We start from the raw sequence: 27320 nt of genomic DNA, 5'->3' as shown, positions 1-27320 counted from the left end.
CTCGAATGAGATCATGCATACATAAGCAATTGTATTTATCAAATGTTACCAAAGACATCTATTTGAGAATTTCAATTCCAGCTTCTCCGCCCAGATCACAAACATCGAAAATTTTAATTACATCATTTTTGTTCCATCCAGTGAAAAAGCATGATATATCAAGAAATATGGTCCGATCATCTTCATGTAATGCATTATAACTTATTTCAAGTATATCAAAAATCTAGTTATTGGGTATCTTTCTTAAATTCTTCAATTCCCTTTCCCACATTACTTTTTTTCTGTTGCATAAAAGAGAACCCAAAACCACAAGAGCTAATGGAAGGCCCTCAGCATAATGTATTACCTCATTTGAGAGCTGCTGATAATCTTCTAATGGATGATTTTGACGAAAGGCATGGAGACTGAAAAGTTGAAGGGATTCATTTTGATTCATTGTCTCCACTCTATATTGATGTTTTTCATTCACATCCAGGCTATCTAGCAAAGGTTTATTTCTAGTTGTTAGGATGATTCGACTTCCCGGACCAAAACAATTATGCCCTCCCACTAATTTATAGAATTGATTCGTTTCTTCCACATCGTCAAGAACAACAAGAACTCTTTTACATGATAGACGTTCTTTGATAATAATGATGCCTTCGTCCTCATGGTAAATTCTTCTCTCTTCATTTCTCTTCAAGACACCAGAGAGAAGCTGTTCTTGTAAGAAAGTTAAACCCTTTGTGTTTTGAGCCCTCTCTAACATTAGCAAGAAAGACACTACCTTCAAAATTTCTAAGCATGACATTAAAAACGGCATTCGCTATAGTTGTCTTACCTATTCCACCAAGTCCATATATCCCAATGATGCGACCAACACCCTATTCGCAATCATTTAGCAAACAAACTATGCAGTTAATGTGGGACTTTAACGCAATTGGATGCTCTTCAACTTCCAAGTATTTGGGCTTCACAATTGCCAACACTTCTTCACCGATTTCTTTTATAAGCTCGGCCTCATGCCTGACCATTTAATACAAACAACCAAAGACCAACAAAAAAAAAAAAGAAAAAAACTTTAATTACCGAATCAAGAATTCTGCCCATTTAAGTATTTGATTAATAAGATCAGCACTTACCCATTTGCAATCTTTTCTTGATCCCACCCTGACAAATCCACTGCTTCTTTGAGAGCAACCCTCCACCTGTTCACCTTCTCCATCTCATTCTTGAAACTCTCTTCGTGTTCCTTAAATGCCTTCTCATAAGTGTTGCGCTGATGCCTGACATCCGATGGTTCCACCTAGAAGAAAACAAGCAGAACCTTTTCTAATCGCCCATCTTTTTTGCATTCGATTATCTTCATGAGCTCATCAAGGCACCAGGTGGAAGAAGCATAATTCTTAGAGAAGACGATAATTGCAATCCTAGAACCTTCTATTGCTTCCATCAGTTCTGAAGATATATTCTCTCCTCTGTTTAGCTTTTTGTCGTCTCTGAAGGTGTGAATCCCATCCCGATGCAACCAGTTAAAGAGGTAATCGATGAAGTGGGTGCGAGTGTCCTGACCGCAAAAACTCAAAAAGACATCATACTTCCACTGACGGGAGGAAGAAGAAAAAGAAGAAGCAACTCCATAGGTCATCTTGGCGGCCATGGACAAATTAAGCACAAGATCAGATGAATGATATGATTTTCTATTACCGACGGAGAGAGAGAGCAAAACAATAAGTAAGTAAACAGTCGGAGATGGTAAAAAGGAGATCAATAGGAGAGGTCCACTTCGGGAATTCTGAATAATGAGAATTGTGATGCCTCCTCATTACCAAGTCCAAGTGGATGATGCTTCCGCTTACAAAAAAGGGCTTTTGTCAAATGCCCCCCTGAAAATGCCCGTTTGTCCAAATGCCCCCTTGAAACTTTTTTAATCTTAAAATCCCCTTTATTTTCAACAAATTGTAGTATTTTGATCCAAAAAGGGTTTTTATCAAATGCCCCCCTGAAAATGCCCGTTTGTCCAAATGCCCTCTTGAAACTTTTTTAATCCTAAACTCCCCTTTATTTTCAATAAATTGTAGTATTTTGATCCAATCCGTTAATTTGAGACGTTATACGTTAGTTTTAGGGAGTGTAATGATCAAAATGCCCTTGTGACGAAAACCAACAAAAATTAAAAAATAAAATGACCAAATTGCCCTCATCTTCCCCAAATGATTTAGGGTTTGAAACTGAAACTGAAACCCTAAACCATTTGGGAAGATGAACCCTAAAATCAAAACCTATAGTCACCCATCAATCCAAATCGAAAAATCGAAGAAAGATGGGATTGAATCCAACATCTATTTTTGATGGGTGATTATACGGTTTGATTTTAGGGTTCATACAATATGCAGATGAAAAACAGAGACATGCAAACATAGGGAAGAGATCCTTAAGCTAGTAATCTTCTGGGGCCAAGGTTTGGTGAGTATGTGGCGTTTCTGTTGGAATTACCAAGTACTCATAGATTAGACCTGCAATTCCTGCCCCAATGAAAGGTCCCACCCAATAGATCCACTGGTTCTTCCATCTCCACCCAACCAGAGACCGCCCAAAAGCTCGAGCTGGGTTCATCGATGCACCATCAAAGGGTCCTCCGGCAAGGATATTTGCACCCACGATAAGCCCTATAGCCAGTGGTGCGGTTGTCCCAAGGCTACCTCTCTTTGGATCCAAAGCAGTTGCACACACTGTGTAGACCAATCTAAATGTCATCACTATCTCCAGCAAAAGTGCACTCACTTCGCTAACCCCATACGCCACAGAAAACCCAACCGGTCTCTACAAAAACCCACCATTAGATTGACATTAGTTAAATGATCGATCAATTGCCTGAGTGAGCAAATTTAACAATTTCTTCACTTTCTTACCATGCCATTTGTGCAGACCCTGAGCAAGAGAGATGCCACAATACAACCCAATAGTTGAGCTATCCAGTAAAAGAAAGCTCGGATCAAAGTGATTCGACCACCCACGAATGCACTGAATGTAACAGCTGGGTTAACATGTCCTCCTGAAATGTTGAATCCAACTGCTACGGCCACAAATAAAGCCAACGCATGGGCCACGGCCACAGCTACCTGACCAGAGGCCGTAATCTCTGAGTCCCTGTAGAGCTTACCTGCACCCAAAAAAGAGTTAGGGATTTAATTAAGGGGTACGTGCATATATGAATACAGGGGACCAGAGAGAGAGAGAGATACCAGGAGCAAGGACCGAGCATTCCCCAGCCAAGACGAAAATGAAGAAATTACAATTGGAAAAATAGATGTTGGATTCGATCCCATCTCTTTTCAATCTTTCCATTTGCAGAAGAAATTACGATTGGATTGATGGGTAGGGTTTGATTTTAGGATTCATCTTCTCTAAATGGTTTAGGGTTTGATTTTCAGTTTTAAACCATCAACCATTTGGGGAAGATGAGGGCAATTTGATCACTTTATTTTTTAATTTTTGTTGGTTTTGGTCACAAGGGCATTTTGATCATTACACTCTCTAAAACTAACATCCAACATCCCGAATCAACGGACTGGACCAAAATGCTATAATTTGTTGAAAATAAGGAGGAATTTAGGATTAAAAAAATTTCAAGGGGGCATTTGGACAAATGGATAATTTCAAGGGGGGCATTTCACAAAAACCCTAAAAGAAAATCTAGAAATACCTTATAATTCAATCCCATGTGAAAACGCATGGCTTTGTAGGCTGAGTGGAAGACATGGAATCATTATTTTACTTTCTACTTTTTGACTTTTTCGTGGAGAACCTGTGTGTCTATTGAGTAAAGGTCCGTCATCTCGGTATCGGCTGGATTAAATCGGATGGGTTGAGATCGGCCAAAAACTCCAGCAAATATAACATTTTTACCCATATTTTCTGGTTCGTTTCTCATAGGAGAATAATTCTCAATTCCCCCACTCGGGCAAAGATAAGGTGGTCTTTATCAGCGGCCCTGTGTCTGCACAGCACAGACAGGACGGCCACAGGCAAGACGGGCAACTAGGCCATAGAGGGTCCAAATCCAATAATTCTTCATATTTTACGGGAAAATAACTGAGAGAAAGATTATTCTCACGTAGTCAATCGTCAACTCTCCCCAAGTCTCTCTAAGAAAGGCACAAAGGATCCAAATCCAATAATTCTTCATATCTTCCAGGAAAGTAACTGAGAGAAAGATTATTCTCATGTTGTCAATCATCAACTCTCCCCAAGTCTTTCTAAGAAAGACACAAAAGAAAACTTAGGTAGACCTACCCTATGGATAATGGTAGGGTAGGGTAGGGTAGGGAAGAGAAAAAAAAATTAATATCTTTGAAAGATACTCACAACGTGTTGTACGCATGAAAAGGCTATAAGGATTCCAATAATCTGAATCGGAGGACTGCCCTAGCCTCTGCTAGACCGACGAGTATGCATGGGATCCACACTTAAATCAATGATTAAAGCTGTAATGGATCAGTGCACTGGAAGAAGTGGCCATTACGTAACTTAATAAACGAAGGGCGCATGTTCTCTTTGATCGCATCTGGGTGCAACACAACAAAATATTGACTTTTTAGCTGTGGTTTTTCCATGGCAATAGGTCCTAAAACTATGGGTGAAGGTCAAATAACCACGGTTTTAAAACTGCGGCAAATCCGCGGTGAAATGTACCGTGGTATTTGAAAAACTGTCTTTGACCGCGGTTAAAAATCCGCGCATGCAGCTAAATGTAAGTGTTTTAATTAAAAAAAAAACCTGGAATAACCCACCCCTACCGGCTCCGATGGTGGAGGTAATTCCCGGCATTGTCAGAACACTACTCCCTATTGACTAATATAACCGTTACCATTCCGGTAATGTGCCATATTGGGTATCTCCGGTTTCCATATGTGAATATATCTCTTCACAATATTCACCACATGCGATAATAAGAACCGTCCATCATTATCGTATGTGGAATATATCACCTTCCTTTATTATCACATGTGTATCTTCCATAGAATTCCAACCCTAATGGGTTACCTTGTACAATATATATATATATATACATATATCACTCTTGTAACTTATTGAATCTTATGAATACAAATCCAATTGCAACACCACAATATAGTAATCAAAGCCAAATAAGCTCACACGAGCGTTCCTTTTTTTTTTCTCCTCTGATCGTTCTTTGCTCTGTACATTTCTTCAACCATGCCAGACAATGGCACCATTGATGAGACCTCCTCTGCCAACACTTTACCTGTTATTTCTCCCACCAACATTGGTGCGCCCTCTCTTCATCATGTGCATCACTACATCTCTACGAAATTAACTTCGAAGAATTATCTCTTCTGGCGCACCCAACTTGAACCATTCCTTGATGGCCAAGGACTATTTGACTATGTGGATGGATCTCACGCATGTCCAACGGACTCTGATGGTGCTCTTCAATGGTGCTGCCAAGATTCCTTGATACGCAGTCTTCTCATCGCATCTCTCTCTGAAGAGGTGTTTCCACAAGTTCTAGACAAGCGCACCAGTAAGGAAATCTAGGACTCCCTTCACACCGCCTACTCTTCACGTTCTGAGAGTCGGCTCATGTCCCTGACCATGGCTATGCAGGATCTACAACAGCAGGCAGATGAATCTATCTCGGCCTTTCTCAGTCATGCCAAATCCATCTCTGAAGAGTTGAGTGTGGCTGGGCAGCCCCTTTGACCCAGTGCATTCAACATGGATGTCTTTCGTGGTCTGAAGACAAAATTTTCTGATATTGTTTCTTCGCTTCTTGCCCGTACCACACCAATCACATATGATGATTTACACGCCATGTTATTAAGTCACGAGTTTCTCCAAGGATCAAGGCTGACCAATCTGTCCATCACTGACTCTCCAAAGTCTGCATCTTTGTCGTCTGCCAACAATGTTCAACGCACTTCACCCACCCAGGACTCACGTTCCAATCGTGGGGGTGGGTCACAAAACCATGGTCGTGGGGGTCGCGGGAGCTTCAGCCGTGGTGGCACGAGGTCTTATGGCAATTGGCAGTGGTGTCACTAGTGTAACCGTGACACACATGACACGGCCCAGTACTATTCCAAGCCTAGAAACCCCAATCAGCAAGCCTACCGTCCCCAACCCCCCTTCCAGTACCAACCACCATCTACCCCATCAGCCAATTACATGCAATACCCATCCCCTTCCCAACCGCCATTACTTCCCACTCCATCTTACCCACTTGCATCCCATCTCACTTGGTACCAGGATATCGGAGCAACTCACCATGTGACCCCAGACCTACAATCGATGTCTTCATATGACCCATATACAGGTTTGGATACTTTATAGGTTGGGAACGGTAAGGGCATTCCTATTTCCCATGTTGGTTATGGTACTATCACTTCTCCTTCTTCCCATCATCAATTACTTTTATCTGACGTTCTTCATGTTCCTTCCATCACTAAACCATTACTTTCTATTCATCTTTTTGCTACTGATAATGACGTTTATTTTGAGTTTCACCCTTCTTGTTTCTTTGTGAAGGATCGGAGAACCAAGTCCACCATTCTATGAGGTCCGAGTAGTGGAGGTCTCTACACAATGCCTCTACCCTTGTCTTCCTCTCCTGCTGCATTGATGGCCACACACACATCCCTTGATGGCTAGCATTGTCGCCTTGGACACCCTCATTCTTAATTACTGCGTCATCTTGTTCGTGAATTTAATCTACCATGTCAATTAACCAAGCTGAGTTTGTTGTGTTCTGCCTGTCAGCTTGGAAAATCTTGTTGTCAGTCTTTACCAGAGACTTTTTCTCGTATTTTATTTCTTTTAGAACTAGTTCATAGTGATGTTTGGGGTCCATCCCCCTCCCCTTCCCCTACTGGTCATCGTTACTTTGTAATCTTTGTGGACGATTATTCTAAGTTTATATGGTTCTATCCTATGATTCGAAAGTCTGATGTCTTTTCTTTGTTTAAGGATTTGTAAAAATTGGTTGAAAGGTAGTTTTCAAGGAAAATTAAATCGGTCCAAACTGATTGGGGAGGGGAATTTCGCTCTCTTTCCTCTTATTTTACAAACATTGGGATTTCCCACCCTGTCTCTGCCGCTCATACCCATTAGCAGCAAGGCGCGGTGGAACGTCGGTGGAATGTCGCCATTATCACATTGTTGAGACTGGACTCTCTTTGCTTGCTCATTGTTCTATTCCTCGTACTTATTGGCATTATGCTTTTGAGTCTGCTGTCTTTTTAATCAACAAGTTGCCTTCACACGTTTCCAATGATGTGTCACCTTATCAGCTCCATTTCCATCGCCAACCAAACTATTCATTCTTGAGGGTGTTTGGGTGCCTGTGTTTCTCCTATATCCGGCCATACAACACCCACAAAATGGACTTTCAGTCTGCCCCCTGTGTATTTTTGGGCTACAGTCCAAATCACTTAGCATATCGTTGTCTTGATCGATCCACAAATCAGATCAGGTATGTTCGCCATGTCCGATTCTCTGAAGATGCCTTCCCATTTACGACCTCGTCTCCTCCTTCACCACCATGCCTTCCTCTCTTGACCACCCCTTGGGCTAGTGCTCCTACCGTGGCTTCCCAACCTGTTATAGTGCCCATTCCTACCCAATTAAACCATTTACCCGTTACACCACCACCTGCGGGGCTGCCATCACTACCCCCCTCCCCTTCACCACCATTATCCTCGTCCCCATCACCGCTACAGCCTGCTCCATCCGGGTCCCATTCATCTCCTCCACCATGCACCCATACCCTTGAGGACCTCTCTAGGACCACCCAACCGATACCCAACCATCGTGCCACTGCATTGGCTGCTTCTCCCCATCTCCCCCCCCCCCCCACTGACCCTACTTGGTTTTCTCAAGCTGTGAAATTTCAAGAATGGTAGACAACGATGGCGGATGAATTTAATGTGCTTATTCACAATGACACATGGTCCTTGGTCCCTTATACACCAACCATGAATCTTGTAGGGTGCAAATGGGTGTATCATGTGAAGCGTAAGGCAGACAGATCCTTGGAACGCTATAAAGTGTGTTTGGTTCCAAAAGGATTCCATCAGCAAGAGGGTGTTGACTATAGTGAGACCTTTAGTCCTGTCATCAAACAACCCACAATCAGGATGTTCATTGGCTTTGTTGTGTCCAATGGGTGGCCTATCCGACAGTTGGATGTACAGAATGCGTTTTTCCATGGTGAACTGATTGAGGAAGTTTATATGGTGCAACCACCTGGATTTGAAGATAAAACCAAATCCAATCATGTTTATCCGCTTCATCGCTCTTTGTATGGCCTTAAACAAGCCCTAAGGGCTTGGTTTCAATGATTGAGCACTTTTCTGTTGGGTCTTGGGTTCACTGCTTCCAAAACTGATACGCCACTGTTTACCTTTCATCGGGGTCGGTCTGTGATGTATGTACTAATCTATGTGGATGATATTTTGGTCAAAGGGAACTCTACTTCACAGGTTCAGGAATTACTCTCAAGCCTGGCTGTCGAATTTTCCATCAAGGATCTCGAGCCGTTGCATTTTTTCCTAGGCGTCAAAGCCACAGCTCACCGTAATGGCTTACTCCTTACTCAATCCAGGTACATCAATGATCTGTTACAGCGAGCTGGGATGTCAGATTATAAACCAGTTTTAACACCAATTGGAACAAGCTCAAAGCCATCCCAGTCAGGGGGTGCAGCGTTTGCCAACCCCAGTCATTATCGTTTGATTGTGGGAGCCCTTCAGTACATTACATTAACCCGTCCGAATGTGACCTTCGTGGTTAATAAGGCTTGTCAGACAATGCATGCTCCCACCGATGATGATTGGAGTCTAGTCAAACGGATTCTACAGTATCTCAAGGGCACATCCAAGTCAGGTCTTTACTTTGAGCGGTCATCCTCATTGACACTACAGGCCTTTTCCAATGCTGACTAGACTGGTAGCACCAGTTATAGATGCTCCACAGGGGCTTATACGATTTTTCTTGGCCCAAATAGGGTCTCGATCCTCAACCGAGTCAGAATACAAGGTTCTTGCAGATGCTGCAGCCGAACTGATCTAGCTCCAGTCATTATTTAGAGAACTTGGTCTTCCCCAAAAGGCCACGCCCATCCTCTAGTGTGACAATATAGGAGCAACCTATTTGTCGGCAAACCTTGTCTTCCATGCTCGCACAAAGCATGTGGAGATAAATTTCCACTTTGTTCGTGAACAACTCCAGGTCCAGTTCATCTCAACAACAAACCAAATAGCCGACGGTTTGACTAAGGTGCTACCCAAAGCACGGTTCCAGTTCATGAGAGACAAGCTAAAGATCCACTGCTCGAAATCTTCATCTTGAGGGGGTGTATTGACCAATATAGTCGTTACCATTCCAGTAATGCGCTATATTGGGTATCTCCGATTTCCATATGTGAATATATCTCTTCACAATATTCACCACATGCGATAATAAGAACCTTCCATCATTATCATATGTGGAATATATCACCTTCCTTTATTATCACATGTGTATCTTCCATAGAATTCTAACCCTAATGGGTTACCTTGTACAATATATATATCACTCCTGTAACTTATTGAATCTTATGAATACAAATCCAATTGCAACACCACAATACTCCCCTGCCCCTACCCCCACCACGATCCTGCTGTACCCCCACCCCTTTACACTACTCCCCTGCCTCCAACCCCACCCACGCCCCTGCTACTACCCTGACCCTGTATAACACCCTTGCCCTGCTGTATCCTCAAACCACTGGTAGCCCACCCCTACCCCTTCACATCACCGCCCTGCTGCATCCTCAAACCACCAATAGCCCACCTTTACCCCTTCACACCACCGCTCTGCTGCATCCTCAAACCATCGTTACTCCACCGTTGCCCCTTCACACCATCGCCCTGCTGCATCCAAGAACCACTGGTACCCTCATTTGATCCACCAACTCTGTTACTTTTTCCTTTTACCACCTCTGCAAACCACCACCTCCCCACACCTTCTCCTGTACCCATGCCCACCCACCACCGCCCATCTTGTCTCTACAATGAGAAAGAGACATAAGGTTAGAAAGTGGGAAAACAAAAAAAGTAACAGAGGTTGAAAGAGACAAAGGTTAGGAACTTTAAAACACAAAAAACTCAAATTTACCTTATTGTGTCTTCTTTTTCTTCTTCTTCTACTTGTTCCTTTGTTTGCTTCTTCTTTTTTTTTTTCATGCGTTTGTTAAAGTCTAATTTAATAATGGGAAGCAATTTTCTGTACAGGAGTGTGGCCTGCGCCAGCATTCCCATGTGTCTATCTCTCTCCTCATTAAAACAAGGGGACAGAGTTATCTTTTCACATGGGGAGGAGAGAGATAGACTCATGGGAGTGCTGGCATAGGCCATACTCCCGGACAGAGAACTTTTTCCCTTTAATAATAAAGTAAGGAGAAGAGGCGGGGGATGAGAGCGGCAATAAAAAACTCCGACTGGAATTTTGAATCTTGAAATTTCACTACTAGCTGCGGCTTCTATGACCGTGGCCCTATATACATATATACGTGTTTGCATATGATTGGTCAATTAACCACTCATTCTGCGTTAATAAAAACCGTGGTCGTATACCAATATTTAGCCATAGTTAATAAAAACCGCAGCTCTCTATAAATAAACAAATAAATATATATATATATATATATATATTCCCCCTTAGTACTAAATGTAATGTCTTGCCCTATGGTATTTATATACACAAATTCCTTGAGAAGTGGCCAAGGCCAAGGAGTATGTGTCGGAGTTGGAAGAGACTCGACAACCCGTTGATTGGAGCACCACACTTCTGTCACCTTCACCCCTAGACTAGACGCATGCTGGAGACCTATCTGGATACTAACTAATTCTGGTTCCATATGACAAGACAAATTAAAACTCCCTGTAGCAAGCAAAGCAAACTTACCATCTAACAAAAATACATAAGACCATCTTGCTGAATTCACTCTTGGTATCTGACCTTAGTGTTGCAGAGGTTGAATGCTATAGTGTGTGGTCCATGAAGCTATTTAATATAACTTTAGTAATTTCTATCTATAACCATTCCAATGTAATCCAACCATACAACACCAATCCTTGATGACTTAGGAGGTCTACACTCAATGAATCATATCAAATGCTGACTTTCTTGACATGTAATCGAGTACTTCTACCTACCTTGTATGTAAAGAAAAAGCAAGATCCAAGGGTTGTCCATGAAAAGAGTTTTTTTTTTTTTTTTATTTATTTATTTGGGGGGTAAAGAGAAGCCCGGCACATCCCTTTGGGTAGATAAGGCAAATCCCAGAACCATATAAGACCCCACAACCCATATGTAAAGAGAAACCCGGCACATCCCTTTGGGTAGATAAGGCAAATCCTGACCTGAATTCTTGAAACAGATGTTGAGACTTGGAAAACACTTCAACGAAAGTCTAGTTCTTTTGGTTGAATATAAGGTCATTTCTTGCAAGCCAAAGTTGCCAGCAGACAAAGGAACCTTTCCTCTTAGAAGGGAAATTAAATTGATCCCATATGGAGAGGAGATGAGACACGCTGGGAGAGTCAACAGAAGGAACAATGAAGAATAAATCGTGGTTGAACCATGTAGCCTTTGCGAAGGGTCATTCCAATAGAAAGTGATCACTTGATTCCATTGCTTTACCACATCATTTGCAGCTTGGGTCAATCGGCAACCAACATTTAAGAATATTTTCCCCCGAAGCCAAGCCTTGAGCACATAACTTCCATAAAAAAGACTTGATCTTTGGGAGTGTTTTATAGTGCCAGATACGCTTCTAAACAAAAGATTGGATATCTTCCCAGGCATGTTTGTGAGATGTGGAAGCATGAAGGGATACCTGCTGATCTCTCAGATTGGACAGAAGATGATAGGCGCTCTTGACAGAAAATACATCATTTCTAGATCCTCCCCATAATAAACGGTCTTTCCTAGGAAAGAGGCTGAGTTTGATCCCCGTAATAGCGTCCTTCTCTTCTTGAGAGAAAAGTTGGTCTAAAACCTCCATCCTCCACACACGATTCCCATGATCAATTAACTCAGCGACCCTATTAACTCTATAATTTGTAAGCTTGGGCCCCTGAATCTTGAAATCTGGGAGAGAGGGAATCCATTGGTGATTCTAAATGTCGACGTCCAAGCCTATACCCACTTGCCAAATGAGACCACTAGTAAGGACACTTTTACCCACAAACACACTCCTCCAAGCCTAAGAGAATTTGTTTCCAACCTTTGCAATTAGAAAATCATGCCAGGGAAAGTAGATAGCCTTGATGATCTTAGCCCAAAAGGAATCTTGGTTCTCCCAAAGTCTCCACGCCACCTTGGCAAGAAGAGCCTTATTATGAAGTAGAGGATCCTGATATCCTAAACATCCTTTCTCTTTGGAATGACAAAGGTGGATCCAAAAGATCCAATGCAACTTATGTTCTTCATTCTGTTGAGCCCAAAAGAAGTTCGAAACCGTCTCCCTAATGGCATTATGGTGAGAAGAGGGTAGAGAAAAATGAGATGCGGCATAAGTGGACATGGAGCGCGCTACAGATTTGATGAGAACTTCTCTACCAGCCTATGAGAGTAAAAGGTGCTCCCACCTTGAACTCTTTTATTGGTTTTCACACTCACATCCTTTAAAGGCCTTTGAAACTCCAAAAATCGATGGCAAACCCATGTATTTGGAAGGGCTATTGTTGTGCAGGATCTTCAGAATACTGGAAAACCACCTTTTGAACCTTTCTAGAGTATTAGGATTGAAAGTGAGACATGAATTCTTCAAATTAATCTCTTAACCACTGGTTTTGCAATAAACTTCCATGCATGCCTTCAAATAAGTGACCTCATGCAGATAACTCAGAAACTTCACTTCTGGGGAATTTGGAGGACTCTGCAGGTGCACGTTAGCACCCAATTCTCTAGGGTTTTCTCTTAGGTTTCATGGCCAATCCGCCCCTGCTCTCTCTTTTACTTCGATAGTGGCAAAGGATACTCAATTGGGAGCACCCCCGATCGCAGTGAAGCCCACTTCCCATCACTTGGGAGCACCGGCAATCTTTTTCATGGATGAGGAGATCAATAAGTCTGAAGAGCCTCTCCGATTGGCACTGGTGGCGAAGTGCTCATATGGGAGGCCCTCTTTGTTCGAGGTTAGATGGGTGATTCTTTCAGGCTTCCATCTCTCTACAGATGTTCAGGTTTCCACGCTGGACCCAAGGCATCTGCTTCTCAGATTTTCAAACCAAGTGGATTACACCAGAGTTTGGCTCAAGGAACAGACATCGATTAAAGGCTTTCCATTCCAGTTTTTTAAGTGGATGCGTTTCTTTAAGCCAGGTGTTGAGCCATCTATTGTACCAGTCTGGGTCTCCTTCCCCAACTTACCGATCAATCTATATCACAGCAATTACTTTGTGTAGATCATAGGTGCTATGTGGAAGGTTTTGAAAATAGATGGTGCAACTACGGCATGTTTGCGCACTTTTGGGCAAGGGCCTGCGTGGAGGTGGACCTGCTCTCAGAATTGCCTAAGAAGATTTGGATAGGCTGTGGTGGTGGCCCCGGTTTTTTCCAGAACGTAATTTATGAAAGGCTGCTAGAGGTTTGCTTAGGGTGCTCCACACTACGACACTGTGTTGAAGCCTGCAGGAAGAAACATGGTGTTATTTCATGTGAAGGAAGAGAAGGAGAAGGCCTTCAGGCCCACCGGGCAAGGAAGGACGCAGTGGGGGATACAGGTAAAGCGATCATTGATGGTGGGGAAGATGTTGTGCCACAGGAGAGACATAAGAAGGCTACGGCTCCTATTATTGACGTTGAGGAGGGGGGCATGTTGGTTGAGAGAGAAATCATGGAAACAATCTAGGTAGAGGGGGCGAAGGAAACCGAGAAAGCGCAGGGTGCGCCTATTGAAGAAGGGTTACGTAGGGGGGAGGTTCATGTAGAAGGTTTGGTACAATCTTGGAGACCATCAGGGAGGATGATACAACCTATTGCTGAGGACATGGAAGAGAAAAGCCTCTTGGGGGACTCAGATAACAATTCGGTGAATAGTGTAAGAGCCTTAGCAGACTTAAAAGAGGGGGAAATATTCAAAAATTGGAATGACTCTCCAAAGAAATTACTCTCAGCTATAGTGGTGCAGGAACGTGGGGTTAATCCTTGGATGATCAAAAACACCATAGATGAATTAGTTGTGGAGAGGCTCCGTTTGGATAGACAACGAAGCATTCCCATTGAAAAGTTTCGCAAAGCCAGTAAGCGCTTTGATGGTAGGTTATAGTCACTTTTGGCTAGAGTTGACGAGGAGATGGGTTCTCAGAGGGGAGGGGAAGGGACATAACAACTTAACAAAAGAAAATACAAGAAAAGGGGAACGTTGATTACATCCTATAGCAGGTGTATAACCAGGTCCATGGGACCCGATGCGAATATCACCCAATCTGTGATATGATTTTGCTGTTCTGAAACATTAGAGGATTGGGAAATAAGCCCTCCATGAGAAGACTGCGGTCCATTATGACATCCTCTAAGGTGGATATCATTGGTATTGCTGAACCAAAAGTCAATTTTTCCAAAGCCGGTCTGTAAGTACCGTGATCCTCAGGACGAGGGTTCCTCAGCCTTTTGACGATAAGGATTGGCTTTAATGAATAACGGTGTATCGTTCTGATATATCATCATGGGGATTAGGATCATGCTTTATAAAGAAATGGAGTCGCCACCTAGGATTAGGGCTTAGGACCCAATGGGTGTAGCCCCATTCGGGATTAGCGGAAAGGGCTACGTGATTCCATATGGTCTGGTCAGAGATTCAGGGTAAGTAGTCAGGTTACAAGGGTAGGAAGGTATTAGGCACCCACCTCGCTCGGATAAATCGGTCTTTCTAGTAGATGCTGGTTTTTGAATATTCTCCCTTGATAGTATATCCTATACTAACATGTAAGGCTAAGTTATGATGCACTAATCTTGACAATGAAAGAAAAAATCATTTATTATGTACACTAAATGAGTTGCTTTAATTGTCTACATTATGCCAAAAATAATGAGAGGGAAAGAGACAGATACCTGTCTAAAAATGCAAGAAATAAATGAAAACACACCAAGGGTGAAATATGTGATGTCCCACAGCTCAGGTGGAGACGGACGATCGGCTTGTCTCTCTCTTGTCGGACAGAATGAGGCTATATGAGATGAGTTTTGTCACTCAGACTTCGGGCAGAGTAACGACTATATAAGAGATTCTCGTTATCTGTATACAAACAGAATAACGGCTGTGAAGGGGGTTTTTCGTTATTCGTACACTAACGGGATAACACTATCTAAGAGCAGAATCACTCTATGTTTGGATGGGTAACCGAAGGATCTACCCACGTCAAAGAACTCCACTCACTCACATACTCATGAGGGAAAGACGAAGCAAAAGAGGGTGAAAAGGGGGCAAAACAAGCCCTGGAGGGTCTCCTTACCCGAGAAAAGCTTGAGAAATGAGGGAGGGGGACCCTCCTATTTATAGGGAGGGGGACCCTCCTATTTATAGGGAGGGGGGACCCTCACCCTTGGCCGGATAAGCCCTCTGCGGCGCCATGGGGGACTTTTCTACAGCGCCGTGGGTGACATTAGCAGGCTAATGTCACACTCCTTCATGGCGTCATAGAAATCAAGTACACGTCCCCACGGTACCGTGGGAAGGAGCCCACGGCGCCGTGGGGGCGCAGTACCACTTTTTCTTATTTTTTGGGTTTTTGGCTCCCTTCTAACTCTTCAGAAAATTTTCTGTTGGGGGCCTCCGCCCCCCTACACCCCCCGCAGGGGGTTACCTGCCCCCCCTAGACCCCCATGGCCCACTAACCAGCTAGCGAGACCGCCGTGGTGGGGGAGGGTGAGTAGTACCTCCTTTAGTGTTTAATAAAAGGGTCAGATAAGTCATTTTACAGATGTTAGGGTGATTTGGTTCAGATGTAGGGACAAGCGTCCTTCTTGAGGCAGATACCGATGTCTATCCGTGTCCTGTTGTCATCATCGTCGGGGGGTGACAAAATTCAGTGTCTATAGTTTGCCCCTCTTTGGCCGAGGCTTGTGCCAATAGCCGAAGGGTAAAGATAAAAGACCAACAAATTTTATCACCAAGAGCATGTACTGTTGACGCTTTGCTCAAAGGCGGCAGAGTTACCAAAACAGGTGGTTAATCACGATGAAATCCTTCGATAAGCCTCAAAAGAAAAATTCGAGAAAAACCAAATTTGAGGGTAATATGGTACAACTCAACTAGAGTTGGCAAATAGGCGGCTAATCACGATGAAATCCTTCGATAAACCAGTTGATCTTGATTGGGAGCAAGAGGACTCGACTGATCTTGATTTAGAGGACTCGATTGATCTTGGTTGGAAGCAAGAGGACTCGATTGATCTTGATTGGGAGGAAGAGGACTCAATTGATCTTGATTGAGAGTGAGAGGACTCGACTGGTCTTGGTTGGGAGCAAGTGGACTCGATTGATCTTGGTTAGGAGCAAAAGGACTCGAATGATCTTGGTTGGGAGCAAGAGGACTCGATTGATCTTGATTGAGAGCAAGAGGATTAGATTGGTCCTGATTGAGAGCAAGAAGATTAGATTAGTCTTAATTGAGAGCAAGAGGACTCGACTGATCTTGATTGAGAGCAAGAGGACTCGACTGATCTTGGTTGGAAGCAAGAGGACTCGATTGATCTTGGTTAGGAGCAAGAGGACTCGACTGATCTTGGTTGGGAGCAAGAGGACTCGATTGATCTTGGTTGGGAGCAAGATGACTCGACTGATCTTGGTTGGGAGCAAGAGGATTCGACTGATTTTGGTTGGGAGCAAGAGGACTCGATCAATTGATCTTGAAAGTAAGAGGACTCTAAAAGGACTTGATCGATTCCAAGAATTGGACCGTTCAATCTTGATTTGAGAGAATTCAATTGATCTTGAAAGCAAGAGGACTCTAAGAGAACTTGATCGATTCCAAGAATTGGACCGTTCAATCTTGATTTGAGAGAATTCAATTGGCCTTGAAAGCAAGAGGACTCGATTGATTGATCTTGATTGGGAGCAAGAGAACTCGACTGAGCTTGGTTGGGAGCAAGAGGACTTGATCGATTGATCTTGAAAGCAAGAGGACTCTAAGAGGACTTGATCGATTCCAAGAATTGGACCGTTCAATCTTGATTTGAGAGAATTCAATTGATCTTGAAAGCAAGAGGACTCAATTGATTGATCTTGAAAGCAAGAGAACTCTAAGAGGACTTGATCGATTCCAAGAATTGGACCGTTCAATCTTGATTTGAGAGAATTCAATTGATCTTGAAAGCAAGAGGACTCGATTGATTGATTGAGAGTGAGAGGACTCGACTGATCTTGGTTGGGAGCAAGAGGACTCGATTGATCTTGGTTAGGAGAAAGAGGAGTCGACTAATCTTGGTTGGGAGCAAGAGTACTCGATTGATCTTGATTAAGAGCAAGAGGACTAGATTGGTCTTGGCGCTAACATCTTGAACAAGAGTTAGTATGATTCATGATAGATGATTGGAGTTTATGTATGAGGACTTTTCCTCAACATTTAGGGCTTATCCCCTTTTCAGGGCCTTTCTTGAACATATTTTTCTTTTAGGTTTTTTTTTTTTTTTTGGTTCTACAGGGTATGACCCTCCTGATGCCAAAGAAGTATTGTGGTGCAGAGAAGCTACTTGCATGGTATAGACATCATTCTGTCGATGATGGCATGTGGAAAGCCACTCTTCAGTCAATCTAAGACAATGGTATGACGTACTTATAGTCAATCTGGCTGACCTGTGGAACGACACACTCTAGTCGTTCCGAGGGAAAGATATGGTTTCAATGAGGGATGGGTCTCATCTGAAATGCTTACTGGGGAATGAGCCATTTACGAGTTTTGACAATGGTTGGACGACAAAATTATGTGCAAGTACAGAAGTGGTCAAGAGATCACGATGATCAGACCATACATGAGTCCGGTAGTGGCCAGATAAAATAATGATTTGGATGATAAATTGTCCATGGTTTAGACTAAAAATGATCGATTTGTACATGAGTACAATGGAGCCTGAAAGATTCATGGGATGGTCGAACTACACGCGAGTATAGAGAGGATCAAAAAGTTCAATGATTAATTTGTACATGAGTACAAGAAGGATCATATAATGGATCAATCTTGTACACGAGTACAATGAGGATCAAATGATGGATCAATCTGTACATGAGTACAATGGAGACTGAAGATTCACGGGATGATCGATCTACACACGAGTATAGTGAAGATAAAAAAATGTTAATGATTAACTTATACACGAGTACAAGGAAAATCGGATAATGGATCAATCTTGTACATGAGTACAAAGAGGATCAGGATGATGAGTCAATCTGTACATGAGTACAATGGAGACCAAAGATACACTGGATGATCGAATTACACACAAGTATAGTGAAGATAAAAAATGTTAATGATTAACTTGTACACGAGTACAAGGAAATTCAGATAATGGATCAATCTTGTACACGAGTACAAAGAGGATCAGGATGATGGGTCAATCTGTACTCGAGTACAATGGAGATCGAAAGATTTATAGATTGATTGAACTACACGCGAGTATAGGGAGGATCAGAAAGTTCAATGATTAATTTGTACCTCAGTACAAAGAGGATCAGATAATAGATCAATCTTGTACATGAGTACAATGAGGATCAAATGATGGGTCAATTTGCACACAAGTACAATAGAGACTGAAGATTCATGAGATGATCGAACTACACGCGAGTATAGTGAGGATCAGAAAGTTGAATGATTAATTTGTACATGAGTACAAGAAAGATCAGATAATGGATCAATCTTGTACACGAGTACGATGAGGATCAAATGATGGATCAATCTGTACATGAGTACAATAGAGACTGAAGATTCATGAGATGATCGAACTACACGCGAGTATAGTGAGGATCAGAAAGTTCAATGATTAACTTGTACACGAGTACAAGGGGGATCATGACGATAGGTCAGTCAAAGATCCAAAGATTCATGGGATGATCGAACTGTAGGCGAGCATAGTGAGGGTCTGAAAATTCGATGATTAACTTGTACGCGAGTACAAAGGGGATCAGGAGGTTCAACTGGTAATCGAACTTTACACGAGTGTAGTTGCAATCAAAAGAATCAATGGGGATTTAAGCTATACACGAGTATAGCAAGGGTCAAAAGGATCAAATTGCACGAGATTGTGGAACCATACGCGAATCTGGTATAACCGAAAGATCAAACCAACAGTGATCCAAAAAGCCAAATGCACATGAGTGCATAAGTGGTTAAGGACTTGGTCAAACTGTATACGAGTCCAATGGAGCCAAATGATCAGAGATCAGACTGTATATGAATTCAACAGTGATCAGATAGTCCAATCGCACGTGAGTGCAGGAATGATTGAATGCTTGGTCAAACCGTACGAAGGTCTGATGGAACTTAAATGATCAGAGACCAGACTATATATGAATTCTGCCATGATCGGATGAGTGGGTTACACACCAGTACAATGAAACTAAGAATTCAGATGGTATATGATCAAGGCATTAGTCAGGAAAATGCAATCCTATGCATAAAAATGGAAAAGCAATCCAACATGTATACCATTAGATGTCAGGTAGTGCATGGGTACTATGATGACGAAAATCAGATAGTACATGAGTGCTGTCATAATCAGAGTACTGGAATGCTTAAAGGAAAATGCAATCCTATGCATGTGGATCCATGATGACAATGGAAAAGAAGTCTACCATTAAAACTCAAGTAGTTGCATTATGATCCAAAATGCAACAAAAAAAAAAAAAAACAATCTTATGCAAGCAATTTTTCATATTTTTATATATATCATTTTTTTTTTAGTATTCAAAGGGAATCACAATCCTAATGCAAACTATGTCATGCAAACAGGAAAACATAATCCTATGCAAGTAATCAATTCGATGCAAATGTTTATGACACAAATACAAGCAAATGAAAAGTAATCACATACAACCATAGATACTTACCAGATATTCTCCATTTTTGTGTTGCAGAACACAAAAATGGAGAAACAATTTTATTTGTGAGAGAAATTTATTTTGAAAACTTATGGTTATTCACATTCTGCCCTAGTAATGCACAATTACACATAGACATATTATTCTCGTCCCGTTACACACGTAGACTCGTCAAACATTGCTTGTCCAACATCAAACGGGTGTGGGGTGAATTTTTGACAAAGCGAATCAAAGGGGTAAATTGAGAGAATGTGTATGAATAAGATGGATGGATAGGTCATTCTTCTCTCCATTCATGGAGAGTCATGGCAGTTTATCCCAGACAGTATCATCATTCTTTGCTTGTACAATCATTTTGTCTTAGGCTGAGACTCTTCATGATTGGGAGTCGATCCTCATGGACAACATGCCCCTTTAATTTCACATGCTCTTGCCTGGTGGGTTGCCCCAAAAAAATATTTTTCCTTATGCTCCTTTGTCCTTCTCATCTTGGATAGGGATTGCCCCAGTGACAAGTTAATTCTTCTGGTCGTCTTACTGGTTGGGAGGGTGAGTACAATACTGCTGGCATTTAATTCCCTAATCATCTCTTTAGAAATCTTCATGATCTTGGTAGACGTGCTTCTTTTTCTATACACCATCGGATCGCATCAAAGAGTTATGGGTTACCAGTGGAAAAGGGGAAAAGTAGAAATACGATGGATATGATGCAAGTGAGCAAAAGTGAAAAGTTACATGGATGAATGGAAAACTGTACATGTGGGAGGACTGAACTTGATCATTACTTCATCAAGTTGCCTATGTACCCCAAATAGGGATCAGGTCGAACGTAGTTCAGGACAAAGATGCCTTAATGTCAAAGGCTTGATGATTAAGTTCCATCATAGCCGGGTGAGCTCGAAGCTGTGGACGAGAGTCTCATCACCATTTGGCCCGGGAGGGCTTTACTAGGTTGTAATGGGGCTTAGGACTGGGTTCCAAAGGATGATAAAGACTCAAATGTGCCCCTAGGGCCTAACCATGACTCGACACTTCTGCCCCAAAAACTTTACCAAGATTCTGATAACTAAACTTGTTGGGAAATTTCTTCTTTTTTAATAATATAATCAAGAAGTTTGACAATCCCTCTCGTGTCTCAATTGAAGACTTTGATAATTTTAACCCTGATAATTTTGAGAATATTGTCTCCGAAGGAAAAGTGGCTATTTTTGCCCCATGGTCTAAGTGCTCCCAATTATTTGCAATGCCTTGAGCCAATGCATCCTCTCTTCTCTTCTTTTTTTTTTTTTTTTTTTTGCTCTCTCCTTTTTTTCTTTTCTTTTTTTTTTTTGCTGTCATTTTTTTTTTTTTTTTTTACCTTTTTCTCTTTTTTTTTGCTCTTTTATTTTGAACTCTCATTTTTTTCTTTTTGAGATTGGCCCGATTTTGATTGTGAACTCTCATTTTTTTCTTTTTGAGATTGGCCCGATTTTGATTGTGGAGACAGAGCTACTATCTTTTTTTTTTTTTTTGCATCCTTCGAAAACGTATTGCCCTTGTGACATCTTACTTCACCGAGAGACCTCTTCCGGTTAGACCCTAGAAGCCAATGGGACATTTTGATGAGCAAGAGGACATGGATAATGAGGTGTGGGTGGGCCAAGGCCGGTGAGTTTTTTTTTTTTTTTTTTTTTTTTTTTTTTTTAAGAGAACGGTTAAGGCACAACTGGGGGACTAGCGGATTTTATTATCTCAGGGTTTATTTGAGATGACTAGCGGCCAAAGGGGGCCTCCCTTAACAGGCTTTATGAGATGAAATCTTCATTCAGGCTTCCGGCTCGCTGGAAGGGAATCAGATGTATGGAAAGCTCCAGATCATTGACCGTCAAGACTTTGACATTGGAAAAATAGGTAGTAGTTTTTTTTTTATTTTTTTTTATACCAACAGTCATGAAATCATCATAAACTATTATTTGGATGAAAGAGAAAAAGAAAGAGAACCAGTAGATGGACAAGAGAACATATTCATTGACGGCTAATGGAAAATACACGGTGGATGAGTTTACAGAAGGAAATTTGACTGAATGAAAAGACCTAAAGAACTAAGGGATGCAGACCCGATGATGTCATTAGTGCGATCCTGTCTACACAAGAATGAAGTACTGTTACTGCTTTGTCATGGGATTATGCAGTTTGTACCATGAAAAATGCCCTTCTAACTAAAGCTGAGTGTTGAATCCATTCTAGGTCAGCCAACAAAACTAATACTCATCAAGTTAATGACCGTAGTTTAACGCCTTCGGGCAATAGTTATGCCCTCAATCAGTGTATGCCCCTGTTCCATCGAAGGAATACAGAAAACTTTCTTCGGCAATTCTACCACTTTGCAGGCTGGCAATGTAAAAGAAGTATTCTCTTTTAAAATTGGTGGTAGCATCAAAAGGATTTTCCCATAATCCTAGGGGAATTTGCTCCTTAGGGAATCCGTTAATCTCACACAAATGATTCCTTATCTTCTCCCAATCATCCTTTATGTATCCTTTATTAAAGAAATCCACCAAATTGAATGTTGTACCAAAATGAAAGGTGCAGTGAGGTCGACGCATGATCAAATTTGCATTTGGTTCTTCTCGCGACTCCAGTATCCAATAAGGGTTATGGAGGGTATAGAGGACATTCCATTTTGCACAACTGAATAATTGCTCGAGCCATTGAGTCTGTGTCTGAAACCGAAGAAGAAATTTTATTGTGTTTGACCGAGGAGGAACAAATTCTGGGTGCAATTCGACTTGGTTCATATATGTCAACAATTCTGGAACATGAAAGCTAAATGTTACCACATACCTTTCGCAAAGGTACAAAAGAAAACAAAGGGCTTCAGTAGACAACTGGTAGAGGTCTCTTATCCCGAAGATATTAAAGAAATGATAATCTGGATGGACAGGAAGTCCTCGGAGGTCGTCATTCCCACAGTTGAGGAGAGTAATTTCATGAAACAAATCCAGGCAATCTTCACTCCTTGATTGTAAGACCTGATACATGATCTGTTCTTGGAGATGGAGAGGTAAAAGGTCAATCCGAGATTGTAATCCTGCCAAAACCTCTTTTTCCTTGATCTCTTCATGGCCTTCAAACCCATTCCGCTTGGTCATATCAGTTGTTGAAGGAAGAGATGATTCATGAACATCTTTGGCGAACATCATTGATGGAGACTTTTGACCTGTCACTATCTCTTCTAAAGGAACTGAAAAAGCTTGGATCAAGGAGGTGGGATCAAACCCTTCTAAATCTTCTTCGAGGGCATTGATGGTCTGATTAACAGACTATTGTTTTGCCCCTGGCTTGAATTTTCCTGCTTCCAGCAGGTCTTGGATAGCATGCCCGAGTGCAATGCATTCATCAGTGGGATGCCCCTCTTAGGTGTGATAGTCACAGTATTGATCTGGGTCATACCAAGATGGTAGAGGATCCCTGACCGGTCGTGGAGGAACCGTGCCCAGAAGTCTTAGTTTCTTCAATTCAGTATATGCAAGAGACCTAGCCACACCCAAATCGGTGAACTCACGTTGTCTTGAGTTTGCCATATTTGCCTCTGAATTTTGGCTCTGACATTGCATTGTGTGGCTATACTGGCCATATGCCTTTCTGAACAATTTGTCTTCAATACTTTTCCCTACGGCCATTAGTTCTTCAAAAGTCTTGAGGTGTTGGTAGTAAAGGCAATCGTGATATTCTCCGTACAGATTCTCCAGGATCATCTCCACCTGTTCTGCTTCTGTCGGGCGATTCCACATATTTACAGCCTTCTCTCTAAACCTTATAATGAAATTGTAGAACCCTTCAATAGGGCCTTACCTTAGTGTCTCTAACTCTCTCCGTGTGACATCCACTTCAGTGTTGTATGAGTACTGCTTTGTAAAGGCTCTCACCATCGTTGACCAAGTCTGAGACTGTGCCTGATCCAACTGTGTTAACCATCGCAAAGCAGGTCCAGCAAGTGAGTAGAGAAAAGCCTGCCCCATTTGATTTTTCGTGAGACCCCAAGATTTAGCCACTATAGCAAAGATTTTGAGGTGAGCTTTAGGATCACCTGAACCATCAAATTTATCCAATTTTCATTTAAAGTCTTTGGGTATCTTTCCTTCAGGGAAGAACACTAAGTCATCTTCAGGCTCCTTGCGAACCGTGTCCTTGACAGCAATTTCAAGTTTTTCAACTTTCTCTCCCATCATATGCTCCCTTTCAGTCTCGGGATACTCCTAAGTTGCGTTGATCATGGCATCTTCTTCTTCCATCACAATCCTGGCGGGTAACCTAGATACTGTCGGGGTTACCTTCGGGGTCATTGGTTGAGCACACTCCGGCTCCCTAAGAGTAGGTACTATGCCTCCTTGGGAGATGTCTTGTACTGTTTGCAAAACTTGCACCATAAGTCGCTTCATCTCTGCCACCTCAGCCTATAATTGGTCCATTTGTCGACCTAACCGTACTTCTAATCCATGGTGATTCTGTCCGGGAAAAGCCTGATCGAACTCTGCCTCACGATGTTGAGTGGAAAAGGGGAAGTTTTGAACACCTCAGGATTGGATCGGACCAATTTGGGTTAGCCTATTGTCATAACGGGCTCACGCGGGTAATAGGAAGTCTTTTGATGTGAATTGTGCTTTACATAAGTCAGAGAGAATTATTTAAAGTCACAAGGAATTTACTTGAGTATGTAAAATATTTTTTTTATTTTGAACATTTTTTTGTATTTTATTTTTATCATTTTTTTGGTATTTTATTTTTATCATTTTTTTTTTTGTATTTTATTTGGCTCAAGTAATCAAAGTCATCATTGGAGCTTCTGATATTGTAGAAGTTCTCTATGACCATACTTCAAATGCCATCGTCGCCCCAAACATTTCTTAAAAAAGAAAAATAAACAAACAAAGAAGAAAAGCCGAGTTTCAGGTTCCTGATGATTATATCTTGAATCTATACGAGGTGCCCCATTTTTGAGGGACATGTAGGAATCCATTATACTGGAGTGGGCTCCCATCTTTCTTCGAGAGACTATCGCGGGACCATGGAATTTCTTACTTTGGGCGGCGTCTCGTATTGAGGCCAGATTAATCATCAAGCGACCTTAAACTCGGTCTTTCTTACAGCTAACAAGGGTTAGTTTGTGTCGCACCCTAATCATATATGGTCTATTTTCCTACATGATGCATATAAGGGGTAGGCTTGATAGGACCGAAAAAGGTCACCCTTGACAGAACCGATATACCTATCGCTCGTGGTTGCGAATTGCAGGTACGTGGTTCTTTTAATATACCTGGAGAGTAGGTCACTCAATCTCAGAGTATGCTAGTGCCTTTTTTTAATGGCTAAAGCATCCCACAGCACACTAGTGAATACCCTCGCTGGTGATTCTAAACTCGTATAGTAAATATCAAAGGCTGTAGCTTCGCCGTGAATTACCCATGACTACTCATGGGGTCCAACGACTAACTACGGGGATAAGAGTGTTCCCATGCAGTGCGTGTGTGCACAAAAGTGGTACAGAAAGCGGCTATCATCCGATCTTAGAGTACTTGGTATGACATACCTCACCTCCCCGGGGGTAGAGGTACGACAAGGAGTACCCTCGTCGTTTGATTTCACTTCGAGCACTATGCATGATGCAACTAATACAAACAAAAGGGTTAGCCAAACTTGTTATCATACAAACAATGCATAAGGGAGAATATTCTTACATTTAACGAGAGCACCTAGTGTTGAAAGCTTGACATGATCCCCAGTGAAGTCGCCACTGTAAGTACCGTGGTCCTCGGGACAAGGGTTCCTCAGCCTTTTGGCTACAAGGATTGGCTTCGATGAATAACGGTATATTGTTCCGATATATCATCATGGGGATTAGGATCATACTTTATAAAGAAATAGAGTCGCCACCTAGGATTAGGGCCTAGGACCCAATGGGTGTAGCCCCATTCGGGATTAGCGAAAAGGGCTACGTGATTCCATATGGTCTGGTCAGAGATTCAGGGTAAGTAGTCAGGTTACGAGGGTGGGAAGGTGTTAGGCACCCACCTCGCCCAGATAAATCTTTCTACTAGATGCTGGTTTTTAAATATTCTCCCTTGATAATATATCATATACTAACATGTAAGGCTAAGTTATGATGCACTAATCTTGATAAAGAAAGAAAAAATCATTTATTATGTACACTAAATGAGTTGCTTTAATTGTCTACATTATGCCAAAAATAATGAGAGGGAAAGAGACAGATACCTGTCTAGAAATGCAAGAAATAAATGAAAGCGCACCGAGGGTGAAATATGTGATGTCCCACGGCTCAGGTGGAGATGGACGATTGCTTGTCTCTCTCTTGTCGGATAGAATGAGGCAATATGAGATGAGTTTTGTCACTCAGACTTCGGGCAGAGTAACAGCTATATAAGAGATTCTCGTTATTTGTATACAGACAGAATAACGGCTGTGAAGGGGGTTTTTCGTTATCCGTATACTGATGGGATAACATTATCTAAGAGCATAATCGCTCTATGTTTGGATGGGTAACCGAAGGATCTACCCACGTCGAAGAACTCCACTCACTCACAGACTCATGAGGGAAAGAAGGAGGAAAAGATGGTGAAAAGGGGGCAAAACAAGCCCTGGAGGGTCTCCTTACCCGAGAAAAGCTTGAGAAATGAGGGTGGGGGACCCTCCTATTTATAGGGAGGGGGACCCTCACCCTTGGCCTGATAAGCCCTCCACGGCGCCGTGGGGGACTTTTCCATGGCATCGTGGGTGACATCAGCAGGCTGATGTCACATCCCTTCATGGCGCCATAGAAATCAAGTACACGTCCCCACGGCGCCATGGGGGCGCAGTACCACTTTTCCTTATTTTTTAGGTTTTTGGCTCCCTTCTGACTATTCAAAAAATTTTCTATCGGGGGACTCCGCCCCCTATACCCCCCATAAGGGGGCTGCCTGCCCCCCGCTAGACCCCCACGGCCCGCTAACCTGCTAACGGGACCACCGTGGTGGGGGAGGGTGAGCAGTACCTCCTTTAGCGTTTAGTAAAAGGGTCTGATAAGTTATTTTAGGAATGTTAGGGTGATTTGGTTCAGATGTAGGGACAAGAGTCCTTCTTGAGAGAGATACCGATATCTGTCCGTGTCCTATTGTCATCATCGCCGGGGGGTGACAAAATTCAGTGTTTACACGGTCGGATTGGGAGGAGGCTAGGAATGACTAGAGTAACCTCTAATG

At 42.3% G+C, this 27320-nt stretch overlaps 3 protein-coding genes across 3 annotated transcripts; 1 reads left to right on the top strand and 2 right to left on the bottom strand.

The window, feature by feature from the left end:
- Window positions 1–223: 223 nt before the first annotated feature.
- Window positions 224–1627, bottom strand: LOC122645020 (disease resistance protein RUN1-like). Its single transcript, XM_043838374.1, has 4 exons — window positions 1365–1627; window positions 1122–1265; window positions 891–1005; window positions 224–766 (listed from the first exon to the last, which is right to left on the bottom strand). Exons 1-4 carry the CDS (start codon window positions 1625–1627, stop codon window positions 224–226), a joined length of 1065 nt encoding a protein of 354 aa, XP_043694309.1.
- A 784-nt stretch (window positions 1628–2411) lies between these two features.
- LOC122645019 (probable aquaporin TIP3-2) lies at window positions 2412–3327 on the bottom strand. The gene is made up of 3 exons (XM_043838373.1): window positions 3225–3327; window positions 2892–3142; window positions 2412–2802 (listed from the first exon to the last, which is right to left on the bottom strand). The coding sequence occupies exons 1-3, from the start codon at window positions 3325–3327 to the stop codon at window positions 2419–2421; spliced, it is 738 nt and encodes a 245-aa protein (XP_043694308.1). The 3' UTR covers window positions 2412–2418.
- A 5099-nt stretch (window positions 3328–8426) lies between these two features.
- Window positions 8427–8945, top strand: LOC122645018 (uncharacterized mitochondrial protein AtMg00810-like). The gene has a single exon (XM_043838372.1). The coding sequence runs from the start codon at window positions 8427–8429 to the stop codon at window positions 8943–8945; it is 519 nt and encodes a 172-aa protein (XP_043694307.1).
- The last annotated feature ends 18375 nt before the right edge of the window (window positions 8946–27320 follow it).

Source organism: Telopea speciosissima, chromosome 11 (genome assembly GCF_018873765.1).
Source record: "Telopea speciosissima isolate NSW1024214 ecotype Mountain lineage chromosome 11, Tspe_v1, whole genome shotgun sequence".
Lineage (NCBI taxonomy): Eukaryota > Viridiplantae > Streptophyta > Magnoliopsida > Proteales > Proteaceae > Telopea > Telopea speciosissima.
Note: the sequence above shows the minus strand (reverse complement) of the source record. Positions and strands in the feature narration are given on the sequence as shown.